The 13,454-nt window shown below is 39.7% G+C and overlaps 1 protein-coding gene across 3 annotated transcripts in view; it reads right to left on the minus strand.

Annotated features, from left to right (window-relative positions):
- The window catches only part of nbeal2 (neurobeachin-like 2), a 40,764-nt gene that overhangs the window by 8,235 nt on the left and 19,075 nt on the right, over window positions 1-13,454 (minus strand). For 2 of the 3 annotated variants that reach the window (XM_077720850.1, XM_077720852.1), the window contains 26 exons: window positions 13,181-13,340; window positions 12,595-12,697; window positions 12,371-12,521; window positions 11,972-12,127; window positions 11,733-11,892; window positions 11,058-11,146; window positions 10,285-10,968; window positions 10,026-10,210; window positions 9,345-9,501; window positions 8,736-8,879; window positions 6,535-6,861; window positions 5,560-5,709; window positions 5,327-5,484; window positions 4,245-4,369; window positions 4,049-4,163; window positions 3,790-3,947; window positions 2,979-3,112; window positions 2,813-2,920; window positions 2,629-2,724; window positions 2,410-2,534; window positions 1,683-1,823; window positions 1,490-1,614; window positions 643-752; window positions 451-568; window positions 294-391; window positions 77-190 (listed from right to left, as the gene is read on the minus strand). In XM_077720850.1, coding sequence (XP_077576976.1) covers window positions 77-190; window positions 294-391; window positions 451-568; window positions 643-752; window positions 1,490-1,614; window positions 1,683-1,823; window positions 2,410-2,534; window positions 2,629-2,724; window positions 2,813-2,920; window positions 2,979-3,112; window positions 3,790-3,947; window positions 4,049-4,163; window positions 4,245-4,369; window positions 5,327-5,484; window positions 5,560-5,709; window positions 6,535-6,861; window positions 8,736-8,879; window positions 9,345-9,501; window positions 10,026-10,210; window positions 10,285-10,968; window positions 11,058-11,146; window positions 11,733-11,892; window positions 11,972-12,127; window positions 12,371-12,521; window positions 12,595-12,697; window positions 13,181-13,340 — 4,191 coding nt within the window. The remainder of the gene's footprint in view (window positions 1-76; window positions 191-293; window positions 392-450; window positions 569-642; window positions 753-1,489; window positions 1,615-1,682; window positions 1,824-2,409; window positions 2,535-2,628; window positions 2,725-2,812; window positions 2,921-2,978; window positions 3,113-3,789; window positions 3,948-4,048; window positions 4,164-4,244; window positions 4,370-5,326; window positions 5,485-5,559; window positions 5,710-6,534; window positions 6,862-8,735; window positions 8,880-9,344; window positions 9,502-10,025; window positions 10,211-10,284; window positions 10,969-11,057; window positions 11,147-11,732; window positions 11,893-11,971; window positions 12,128-12,370; window positions 12,522-12,594; window positions 12,698-13,180; window positions 13,341-13,454) is intronic. The other variant, XM_077720851.1, reaches the window with a different exon arrangement.

The following is a 13,454-nucleotide window of genomic DNA, read 5'->3' on the forward strand; positions in this document are numbered from 1 at the left end:
AACCCTCAAAAGGCAAAACTGTTTTGATGTCAACATCAGTTTGATTCACTTTCCTCATCTAACCATTACATCTTACCTCTACAAATGGACGTAGTTTATCGAGGTGTTCAAAGATGTTAACCGGCAGAGTATCCAGGCGTGACTGCCGCCGGGACGCGTTTGCAGCTGACATACGTGGCGGGTGAGGCTCCTATTTGCAGAGGAAAGTGTCACTCAAAAGGAACATGACTACAATTCGATTGAGAGTCCAAAATGTGAAGGTAAACATTAGTTATGTCAACAGCAAGTCACACCTTCAACAGTTGGCAGGGCGTTTGTCCAAAGTTGCTAATGAAACCTTCAAGTGCCTTGCGTTCTGTCTCATCAGCAATGGCATCCAAATCGACAGCACCTGTTAAAAAGGCCATTAAAAGTAAGCTCAGAAGACAAAAAGTATTTATAGTTCCATACCTTCATAGGTACAGTAGTGGAAGACATTTAGAGCGTTCACAGCCTCTTCTCCTCTTTGTTTGAAACCAAAAATCAGGTCAATCCATTGGTGTAGATGACAAGACACATGCTCACTTTCCTAAAGTAAATAGAAATGATGTCAATTTTCCAAGGGATTTTGAATTGGTTGGAGAATAAGATTGGACAACTGACCAGAGCTTTCCTGTGCTTTCTGATAAAATCTTCCCTAGACGAGGCCCACCGAGGCAGCAGGACGTCCTCCACTGAATCCTGTGATATCTGCAGGGATCCCAAGTCGAAGCCTATATAACAAGTACAGCAGTGTTTCACAACCTTTTTTTTGACACTTTTTGCATTGAAAAAATCTTAAGGGACACCACCATCTGAAAAGCTTTTCATTTAAAACTGTCGCCTATATTAACAATAGTGATTCTCATCAAAGTTTTATCAGCAGGAATCACATAAACCACCAAAATTATTCCAAAATGAAATTTTTACACTGCCATAATGTCACCAAAATTGACGTTTGTGGACCCTGACTAACTTCTGGTTCGAGTGATGCAAAAATAAATAGTCATGTTTTTAATAGCATACTTTTATGACTTTGCTCCAAATATTACTTAATCTCCTAATATTCCACAAAAAAATGTTGCTCTCACACAAAACCATACAACTTCCGGTTCATATTAGAGAAAAATATGGAAAAAAATGACTGTTTCACTATTTGAATCTTGTAATAGTATCCTTTATAATTTAGTGTTCATCATATTTTGATTTTAACCTTGTAATAGGTCAATTTTGATGTTGTTATATTCATATGAATTTTTCTCTCTGAATAATACATTATATGACTTCTTGCTTCTATAATCTCCCATGGCATACCTGACTGACAATCATTGCTCATGGCATAGTGGTTGGGAAACGCTGAAGTACAGGGCAAATAACATGCCTTGTTTCTGGGACAGATGGTGCTGGTAGTAGATGAGGCCTTGCCTTGGTACAAAGCGTGTATAGCTATCATAACAAGTTCAAAATTCACCATTCATGTTCTGCAGGATTTCCGGAAAATAGAAGAACTCGGGAATGAGCTCCTTGACATCAGCCAAGCTGCGAGCTTGCCAGGCTGCTGCCACCGAGTGGAACTGTCGATCTGCACAGTCGAACCTAAACAATGTCGATACGTAATGTGTCAGATGAACTTGTGACTTGAAACACCTTGAGCTCATTCCTACCTGCCACTCTGCAGCTGGATGTGCAGCGTGGTGAACGGCTCCATGCGGATCATGTAGTGCATCACTCCTGCCGCGTTGGAATAGTGTGTGCCATAGTGGAATTTGTCAATTGTGCCCGTTGGGTCCTCAAAGCTTTCATACCTGGTGGAAATCATTCAGTAAGTCATTGTGCTTAATAATTGTTCAGAGGGGCTTGAATAAATGTATGCCAAATATGATTTCATTCGTTTTTTTTTTTATAGACAATAGAGATTGTGGCCTTAAGAATAATTAGTGACAATTTTTATTTAGATTAGATTATTTTAGATTAGATTAGTGCTTTTGTTTGTTTTGGTGAAACGGGTTGGAGAAAATTATAAGTGAATATTATATTAGAAAGATTATTATTATAATCTACTGATTATAATCCCTAACAGGGGAATTCAATTACAGTTTGATGTACATATTGCACTTGCATAACACATTTGTGCATTCCAGTTCCAAAGTGCAAATAATCCAAAGTAAAAAATAAATAAAACAATTTGGTATTGGTGCCATTTCTGGATAATTTTTGTTTTTTCTTTTTAATAAAAAGTGACTGGCAATAGAATGTATGCATGTTTGAAAAAAAATAAAATTCAATATAGTAGTACTAGATAGGGTCTCCTTTTTTTAATTAAAAAAATAGTCTTTTTTGTCAAATATATAGTCGCAATTTGTGAGAAAAAGACATCAACTTCCAACTTACTTCTCCTTAACAGCCTGTGCATGTCGAGGATTGACAACACCGACAGGTTTGGACAAGTCTCGAAAAATGGAGGGATCTTCCAGGTCCAGAACAGGAGAGGTGTAGTCGCAGAGTATCCAGGGGAACTGACCAAAGACAGGTTAAATTTGGGATTTTTAAAAAAAATTATCACATGGGGTATGGGTACTCAATAATCTGTTATGGCTTGTGTGGTCTTACCACAGGATATTGCGATAGGTCATTGTAAGTGCGCCCAGAAATGGTGTTGAGTTGCATCAAATATTCAAAATTGGATATTTCCCTGCAGACCCATTTCTGTACAACACAATTATAACATCCATATGATGCGAGGCATTTAGCAAATAGTAATTCAACAACAGATAATAAAATAAACTCTGTATACCTGCGTGAGGCCTGATGCTTTCAGCAGCTCTTGGGGTGATCGCGATCCAAAGTAAAATAAATTATGAGGGTGCAGCCCCAGAATCCTTGAATAGACTTTATTACGCAGCTAAAAAGAGAAAAAAATGTCAGGAAAAAGTTTAAATACTGCATGAGGTGACTGTCACCTTCTTCTTGAAGTTGATGAAATAATGAGCTTGATCGATGAAGAAGAGTTCCAGTGCAGAACGGCGCAGGTTGTAGCGCCTCAAATGGACCTCCCGGAGTTGTGATAGAGGTCGCTTAAAGTCAAAACCAATTCCTGCAAGTATTGACAATGTCATGTAGTAGTTGCTTACTATATCTTACACTCACCAAATACACTTTTCCTTGGTGCACAAGCAGATTTAATGAAAATACATCAAAACAAGACATCCACTTGTTGCTAACTCGTTGTTGGAGGGGACTACAACTAAAATTTCTATTAATGAACAATATAGAACAAACTATGAAATATGGCAAGTATAATCTGGGGTTGTATACATTACAGGCATTGAATCAATTAAAAAAACTGACTTATAACATAATTAATGAATTGCGGACTTATTGTTGACTGTAGGTTTGAGGTAACCAAACAGAGGGCATGCATCTTCATCCTATCAGGTTGTTGTTTTTGATGTTGCATAGTTAAATATCAATACAAATAATGTCCTTTTGCCCAAAGTTATTTAGGATAGACATAAGCACTGTGCGACACAAGTGGTATTAAAAATGAAAGAATGAATATATTTTACATTGTGTTCTGTATGTTAAACTACAGTATATTTATGTTATTTTCCATGAGAAACGTTGCTTTGGTTTTTGTAGTATTTGTTTTTTATGTGAATTTTGGAATGGATTACAAGTTCTAAAAACCATGGTTTGTCTATACCTCTCCAAATGTGTCAATCAAATTTCAACTACATAGCCTGTGCATTTAATCAAGTTCATTTTCCTCACCTTCCTCCGTTTCCACTTTCTCAATGCTGCCGTCATAGAAATAAAGGTGGTGTGTGGTAACCTCCAGGCGACCAGGAACCTTGGCTACAATTGTGATGAGCTCACAGTCTTCGGATAAAACCAGCTTTTCTTTTTGGCTCTCATCTTCGGCCTCAACGCTGAAGGCGAGAGTAAGACCATCATATTGATATCGGATGTATTTCAAGCTATTATTATATAAAGGCATTCTTTTCAGTGGAACATTTTGTCAGTGACTCACTTGTTGTTTAAAAAGACAAGATCCTCTTCTCCTAACTGGTCGTCCTCCATATCGCTTACTTTGGCTTCTTTGGCTACAGCCAAAGGGAGTGGCTCGGAACGTGGACTGTCCACGCCTAAGTAAATAATCACATCATTTTGGAGTAAGAATTGGCAAATAAGGAGTATTGTGTATTGTGGGATACTGTATGACGAACCCATGTTGTCCCTTTGGGCACTGGCCTCAGTGTGGGGGTCATAGTGGTGGTTGGGAACAAGTTTCAGGCGCATTTTTGAATACGTTTCTGCACTGGACAGTATCCATTTGACTTCAGGCTGGATTCTGGAGGACAAAAAGAAAAAGCAAGCTGGTATTATCAATGCTAAAGTGTTTATTTTGCCTTCCAATTTAAGACACTGATCTCATACTCGGCGGATCAGTGGTTAGCAGGTCGGCCTCAGAGTTCTGGGGTCCTGGGTTCAAATCCAGGTGAGTCCACCTGTGTGGAGTTTGCATGTTCTGTGTGGGTTTTCTCCGGGTACCCCGGTTTCCCCCCGTATTCCAAAAACATGCATGGTAAGCTGGTTGGATTCTCTAAATAGCCAGTCTATATGTGCCCTGCGATTGTCTGGCCACCAATCCAGGGAGCCCCTCCCCTCGTGCCCAAAGTCAGCCGGGATAGGCTCCAGCACCCCCCGCGGCCCTGAAGGAAACCTGGAGAAAAAACACAAACCCCGGGTAGAACATCCGAACGCCACACAGTGAAAACCCACCTGTGATCGAACCCTCGACTCCAGAATTGTTAGGTCTTTTTTGTTTTTTCAATTTTTAAGTGTCATCAATTTTTTTAAACAACTAATATAACTGAAAAGCAAATATTTTGGGTTTTTTTCTTCCTTTTTTTAAATTTGTTTCCTTTACATTATAAAAATAAGTAAATAAATGAATAAAAAAAGTCTTGATTCATAGTTTAGCAAAGTAGCTATAGAATCATTTTATAGTCTATATATCAAATACTCAGTGAAATGATTCATTCATGTCCTATAGATGAAACCAAAAAGTATGATTTGACGTGTGTCAAAGGTGAGTTTGATATCCCTGATTTAGAATAACCTGAAAATGAGAAGATAGAAGTGAGAGTAAAATACAGTTGAAGGCCGAGTTTTAAAAAAGTGTTGGAAAGCACTTTGAGGCACAAAGAGATTCCCGAGGAAAGTGGCAAAGCGTACGTTGAGAAGGAATGAAAAGAATGTTTGGGTAAAGGGAATAAAAATAACATTGGCTAAGAGGACGGCCTACTTCTTGGCCCAAACTGCTCTCTCGCTGGTCAACAGCCTTCGCAGGGCCTTCCAGTGCTGCCACACCATCTCCTGCTGGTTGGAGCTTTGCTTTTGCCAGCTGACGTATCGTCCATTCTCACTTCGGACGCGTTTCAGGTAGGGGTCGAGGATCATTTCCTGTTTTGGGGGACAAATAGGTATGGTGGTCAAACAAGTTGTCAATGAAAGAAAAGCCTGGGGTGTGACAGCAACCTGAAACTTTGCTTTGCTGTCTGATCTATTTTTGTCACGACGGAAGGCAGTACTCATCAGGTCATCAAAACAGGAATTCCAAAAATTGGACATGATGTCGTGGCTTCGCCCAAATGTGTCCACCTCATATTGATCCATGGTGGGATACACCTGCACTCATTTAAAATAAGCAAAAGAAATGTCGCATTACAGAACCCAAAAGTAAAAAAACAGACAAAAATAAACTAAATAAAACATTCCATTTTTATTTTCTCTTTGATATTTAGGCTAATTGGGACCTGGTGCATGTAAAAATGAAGTATTATCTTTTTACATGATGTAGTTTCTGAGGGAAATGATGTTCACACCATAAGTGGACGCCATACCCCTGCAGTCGAAAATTTAACACTGTATTGTTGTGACAACCAAAAATGTGAGGATGCCACGTCGTAAGACAGGGGTCAGGAACCTTTTTGACAAAGAGAGCCACAAACAATTCATATTTTCTATTGTTATTCCTTGCGAGCCATATTCCAAATTTAAAAGTCAAAATACATGTAAATGCGTGCCTTTTTTTGTCATATCACCACTTTTAAAGTGGAAAAAAATGCATGCAGTTGCTAATCAATGAGTATGCATTCCAGAAGTCTAATGCAAAAAAAAAGAAGATTAAAGCAGCTCTGGACGTAGTATTTCAGCCCTGTTACCAGCGGTTTCCTTATTTTATCTCACAGGTGACGCAAAGAGCCAGATGCACTCATGAAAAAAGCCACATGTGGCTCCCCGGCCAAAGGTTCCCTACCCCTGTCCTAGGAGGTTAAACAAATGGACAGCTACTTGACCGATATAAAACTGTGTTTTGAGGAACTTGGTATAATCTTGTTCTGGAGAATTTTCTGAGGGTCACAATTCAAAGAATCTTGTGCAATAATATTATCATTACTTATTTAAAAAAAATGTAATTCAGGAGATAAGCAAAACAGCCAGTGCACTGACCTGTTGCTGGTAAAAGCTTTGCCACTCTAGTGTGTGGCAGTAGGCCTTGAGATCCTGGGCAAAAGTGGTGCTGCCATTGGTGACAGGTAAACTAGGAAGCAGCTGTTGGACAGTTACTGGGTCGGCATGCTGGTCCAGAAGAGCACGCACGACTGGGACCACCTGGGCGAACATCTCGGCGTGCTCGCTATTGTTGCTGTCTGTCGCATCCTTTTCTGGCCACAAGGGGACACCGATGCGTCCCAGTAAGAAACAGACCTCCTCCCAGCTGAGACACAACACTGTCTGGAGCAGGCTGTGCAGCTTCACAAAAGCCATCACACACACCTGAGTAGACATTGAATAAAATTCAATTCAATTAATCAATTCAGTCAATCACATTCCGTATCAATTCTCCTCTCAAGGAGGTCCCTGGGGGTGCTAGAGCCGACCCCAGCTCATTATAGACAGGTATGTGTGTGAGTATGTTAATACTTTCGTCCTTTTTTTCTGTTTATGTTTCATATGTACTGTTAACGGATGCAGTTTTTTTTTTATATTATCGTATCTTGTGCTGCCCATCTGTCAAATTTTTAAAGTCAATGTGGCCAACGGGCCAAAAAGTTTGCCCACCCCTGGGTTAGACCCTGAACTGGTTGCCAGCCAAATGCCGGGCACAGAGACAAGCAACCTACTACACACAAAATCACAATTATAAAACATTTAGAGAGTTCAATTAGCCTATCATGCGAGTACACACATAAGTAACAATATTAATATTGATTGCGCCCTCACTTTACCCTATCACACCCTTCCAGGACTTAACTTCCCTCTAGTTCTCTTTTGGTTACTAAATGGGTGAACCCTCTTTCTGGTGGTGTTCTTAGTTAAGAATATGTATAATAATATAAAAGAATCATAACATGAAAGCACTGCTACTTGTATTAGGTAGCATGTAATGTGTATGTTTTGTTTGTAGTTCTTCTGTTTGTTTTTCATTTCCCTTTGCAGCCACAAAACCATTTTTTCCAGCAGCTTTCTCTAAATTAACAACACAATTAAAAAATAAAAAAGGCAGTACACCAAACTCCCATGTGGCACATTAAAACTGTTCATCCAATCAAGATGCTCAGATTCCCATTCTCCTATTCTAATCAGCTGAACAGGACAAGTTAAAAAAATGTATAAAAAAATCCACACAAGAGCCTAGGATTAGGCCCTTGATCTAACCGCATGCTAACCACTAATTCACTGTGCAAGCATTAAGTGGCTAACCATGAGCATTAACACTGACTCCCTACCCATGTGCATCACAGCTTTACGAGAACAATAATTTGAAAGATAATGTATATTAGAAATAACCGCACTTTCTGTCCCAAATTACTTTGTTTTTGACACCCATCACTTACACCTGAGACTTAGACCTGACTCAATTGAAATTTGACTGCCTTTGTGACATATTTTTGCACCAGAATTTAACATAATAAACACGTTGCTCTATCTAACAAAAGTTACTGGAAGAAAATGGCTTTAGAAAATAAATTGCCATTTTTACTTCACTCCATAATAACATATCTAGAGTTGTAAAACCCGGTCTTTATATCCCATTAACATTCTACCACTTTAATAAATTATTGGCAGTGTAAAGGTGTCAAAAAAGATTCTTTCTGTTAACACAACATATTGAAATACATATTTTCTTAAATAGGAGAGAATTTTATGTGAGCGGGTATCTGCAAAATTCAATACATAGCTATTTATTAAGAAAGTTCAAATGTAATAAAACCCAGAAAAAATACAATCTGTATGCTGTTAAATCCAACTGTTGCTGTGTATTTATGTTAAACTAAACAGCCAACAAATTAAACTAAATATCCCACAGATGTCGAGTCACAGCCCATTTTTTTTAATTTATTGTGATGAATGACTTTGTGGGAGTTAGTCTGCATTTAAGGTTTTTTTCCAGACAAAAAGTCACGTGATCGAAAACCTTCGGGTGGTTTGCTTCAGTATGACCACTGGCTCAGTCCAACAACATTTCTGCAATTGCAGCAACAGTCAGAACTCATAAACGCTATGCTTTTATATAAGACACTTCCCACGTGAGAGATGACTGAAACTTGTTTGAAACCCATACAAGGTCTGGTATTTGTAATCTGCCTCTATCAGATTCAACAATTGCCGTTAGCTAAACATTGCAGGCAATGAAAGCGAAAGCTGACCTGGGACTGCTGCTGTTGGATGTAGCCGGTGATGATTCGCAGTCCAATCTGGGACATCTCCTTTAGTTCTGTGCTGCCGGGACTGCCAGGGGTGCTGTGCCAGGCTTGCAACTTGTCCAATAGGTTCACCACCCCCTCAAAGATCTGTGAAAAAGTGTCAATAAAGGACTGACGGAAAAACAAATCCCCTTTTTTGCAAACAATCCATTCATTATAACATCAACTGGATCTCCATCCTTTCAGGGACAGTGGGAAGCTATTCAAATCATGGCGCTTAAGACTTTTAAAGCATTACACCGCTAGTGACTTTTTGCTGATTTAAATAAAAATAAGATTATCAATTATCATTACACACACACACACACACACACACACACACACACACACACAACTGTATATATACAGTTGTGGTCAAAAGTTTACATCCACTTGTGAAGACCATAATGTCATGGATCTCTTGAGTTTCCAGTTGTTTCTACAACTCAGATTTTTCTTTGATAGAGTAATTGGAACAGATACTTCTTTGTCACAAAAAACATTCATAAAGTTTGGTTGTTTTATTACGTTATTATGGGTTAACAGAAAAAGTGATCAAATCCCAGATTGTACCTTTTCACTCCATAGCGTATGATTGTTGGTCCCTTCAGCAAAGAGGAAATCCTGCAGCAGCCTGAGGAGTCTCACCAGACTGGGACAAAAAGGCAGAAACACTCCTTGGGCATCCCTCAAGTCGGACAAGGATGATTCCAACATCATCTCCAGCAGACTGTAACGCACAGCATCATATAATGTCACAAGATTAACAGAGTAAAAACACTGTATAAATATATGAACTGAGGTCAAAAACGTGCAGAACAGCACCTGTCAGCCATTTATATTACTGACAATTGCTATGAATGATTCAATATTATAACAAAAATCATTATGAATTTGCCTTTCACCAATAATGAATGAATAATAATAGCGTTAGTACTCTACAAATTATCCAACTACAAATGAGTGTGGCAGTGATAATATGGCACTAAAATAACTCAAATCTTTTTTTAGTTTCTTGTTATTTTAAGTATTCCAAAGTCATTTTTTTTTCAATTTAAGACAAGCAATAAAACTTAAAATGCCAAATTGCCTGGACTTAAACTGATAGGTGAAATGCTAATTCAAGTAAAAAAGGTAGACTTGCTATTTTTGTTGTCATCTTTTTGCAGTGTAAGATAAAATCTACGAGCAGCATATGATTCAAATTCACCCCCCTGATGGGAAACAATTTAATGTCCATTGAAATAATCTGACCTGCGCTTAATGTCATCAGGCGGGCGAACCAGTTGGCAGGAAGAACCCAGTTTAGTGAGAACAGAAAACACCTGTCCCCTCTCTCTCCACACCACATCGTCGTGCCCGTCCGCACCACTGCCGCACCAAAGTACGGAGAATATAATGTTGGTGAGCAGGTTGCAGAGCTCCTCTTCTGGTGTCTGCTAATAGTCAGAAAAAACACTCAATTCACCGGAAACACTAGAATGCGTTCAAAGGTAAAAGACAGTATCCAAACCTGTGGGTTGGATGTATTGGAGATTGTGTCTCCTGTTGGAGGGTCCGTCCCATAGCTGTTGTGATCCAGAACGTTTGATAGGCTGGAACTCTTTCGCGGTCTGAGGGGTGGAAAGGGTTTACTGTGCTCCAGAGGGGATGGCGTGTTTGTGTGGCTACTTGCTGGGGTGACCAATTCGCCCATGCTGCCTAGCTCCAAATCAAAGGGTGGCGACGTTCCATATGGGGAGAAAGGCTGGTAATCTCTACCTTCCTCATCAAAGCGCGATGAAGCGATATCGACCACCATGGAATTGGAGAGAGAGGACGAGTGACTCTCTTGGTCTGCAGAATCGAATGATTTGAAGCTCTTCAGTTGGTCGGCTACTCCACCGAGCGGCGATTGGGATAAATCGGAGTATCCTTCGGAGAGATCTCGCGGAGCGCCATCCTCTTCTTCCTCGTCATCGTCGTCTTCCTGCGAGGTGGAATAATTCAGAAAGATTCCAGTCCGAGCATCTTCTATGAGGAGACTCTGGTCTCGACGCAAAGGAGGCCTCAGTTTTGGCTCGGAGGAGTCGGCCACGCTTGCGGCGTAAGACTCGTAGGACTCCTTCACATAGAGCTTGGTGAGAACATCTTGCCAACCGGGTTGTTTGGCGAGCTGCTTCACGTAATCCTCGGCGGTGTAGATGAGGTGAAAGAGCTGTTTGGAGAATCGCACATAATAAACTGTCTTCCACGGGGTAAAGTGTTACGCTTAAGACAATCCCCAGGTAGTGGAATCGGACTGACCTTCCGGCAAATATCCAGACGGACTGCCAGGTCAGCTCGGTGGGACAGACACACCACAGCCAGGAGGTCTCTGAAGTTCGGACTTGAGTCTGTGAGGAGGCAATCAGTTTTTTATTGAGATTTCAACACTGGGAATGCATCATTTGGCAATATATTTATATCTGGCTGAATTCAATGTGATGCTGCAGGCCAACTACTAGTTAAGACATTGGCGGACATTGATAGACGAATTAGAGTTGCTCTAATTGGCCCAAAGTAAATGGCATATTGCTATTTACAACACTCACAAATCAAAGAAATCAAGAACCATGAATGGTCAGGTCATCCAGTCCAAATGAATTGAGCATATATTTCTGCCATTTTTGCTGAAAGGTGATCATTCAATGGCAGCCATAAAAATTCCAATGGATTTGATGTTTACCGCTTTCAATGGCAGTGAATTAGTTAATACTTGTGGTTGACAAATCACCTTGAAATTGATTACAATTTTGATATCAGTACTCAATTTACAAGTTGAGGTTTTGGAAAAAAAATGGACCAAAACTGCCAAAATATTAGCACTGTGATCAAATTTCATTTCAATTTTTCCATTAATTGTCAACTGTTGTCCATTGATTCGGGTATTATTCTTCCCATTTACTATTGTAGCAAACTAATTTGTTTAAAATGGAATACCTGTAGCAAGGACCTGCTCGTACAGACAGCGCACAGTTGTCATTGTTACAGGAATGTCTTCAAGGAAAAACACCAGACCGAGATAGCCAAAGTCCTTTAGTTTGAGGCGCTGCTTGTTGCGCTCTGACACACGCTCACTCTTGAGGATTTTGTACAAAACCTGCCAAAATAAAAATGGACAAATTGCATGTCAAACTCTGTAATAGAGAAAGCAACAGTGAATGATAGGAAGCACTCACTCTAAAGATCATCTCTCTAGCCCGGTCTCCAAAGTTTTGGTTGAGAAGAAGACTATAAAGTTGTTCCACTCCCCACTCTAGTAAGACCGCCTGCACCTGTTCACGTGGAGGGCTGCTCCGCAAAAGCTCATAGAGCACATCCAAGGCCTTTACCACCTGAAAAAAAGAGCAAGTGTAAAATAGGGAGAGAACAGGAAAGTACCTGGAAAGATAAGATATTTAGGAACATTGAATATTCTTTAAACAAAATCTACTATTTGATGGTTAATGACCCACTACGATAAAAAAAGGATGGAGTGGGCAATGAATGAGCTGGCATCATCATTCAGCTGAATGAAAGAGTATTGCGGGAAAAAAACTGCTAATACACAAAGAAAGAAAAAAGCAAAGTATTACTACCTGTTGCTCATCTGCTGCACTCAGAATGTATGCAAGGACACTGTGAAGCTCCTCAGCTGTGGGAGACTTGAGGAAGTCTTTCAGCAATGAAAACAGAGATGTCTGAATCATCTGCTTCTCGTCATAAAGGCAGACACCATCTTTGTCCGTGCTGTGAATGAGATGTGATGGAGCAGTATTAAATGACACTCTATGCAGCCCCTTGGATGCAGTTCAAAGGTCACCTGTAGTAAGTGCGAATGGTATCCAAAATGTACTGAACACCATATTTCCTCTTAAGGCGCTGTTTTCCTTTGTGGATCACTGATGATATGAATTCGACGTGGTCTTGGGAAGGAAAGTACGTTTGTTTAGTATATTTGGAAAAAAAATCACAAAGAGTATTTCAAAATGCTTTCTACATTTTCTTCTTACCATATGTTGCTTAAACGGCTTACTGTTTTTATTTCTCAGGCTTTATACAAACCGTTGGAGTTATTCTGTGATACTATTATATATATGTGGGCATTTAATCCTTTTTGTATGAGAGCTTGTTCAATTTGCCAGGGGCGAGCTTGGGATCTTAACATGTCACCGAGGACTGTTTACTGGAAAATAGGACTGACATTTACCCCAGAATGCAGAACTAGAAGGACGCTTACGAAATTACTGATGTAGCATGATCGCTATCCAACAAACCTTCGTGATTACTCGCATATTGCCGCAAATCAAGACGCTCTTTTCGATGCATTTATCTTCGATAACATTTAAAACATGCAACAAAATGAAACGAAACATTAGTATTAGGAGAAAAACTGCTGTTTATCTTACCGTAACAAACTGCAAAATGGCTTCTGGTCCAGATGCGGAAATCAAAGAGCATATGTTGGTAGAACTGCTGCAGAAGCGGCCCATTTCCTTCATTATAAACCTGATCGAGCAGCAGCCGACATGCAACCATAACGTTCATGTCCATCATACTGCCTGGAACCTGCAGAGAAAAGACTTGATTATATTTATGTCCATTTTAAAAACATAGAATACAAAAATATGAGACAATAAAACACAACATTAAGTTATACTGATACGATTGTAAAAAAAAGGC

The sequence above is a fragment of the Stigmatopora nigra genome, chromosome 7, assembly GCF_051989575.1.
Source record: "Stigmatopora nigra isolate UIUO_SnigA chromosome 7, RoL_Snig_1.1, whole genome shotgun sequence".
Taxonomy (NCBI): Eukaryota; Metazoa; Chordata; class Actinopteri; order Syngnathiformes; family Syngnathidae; genus Stigmatopora; species Stigmatopora nigra.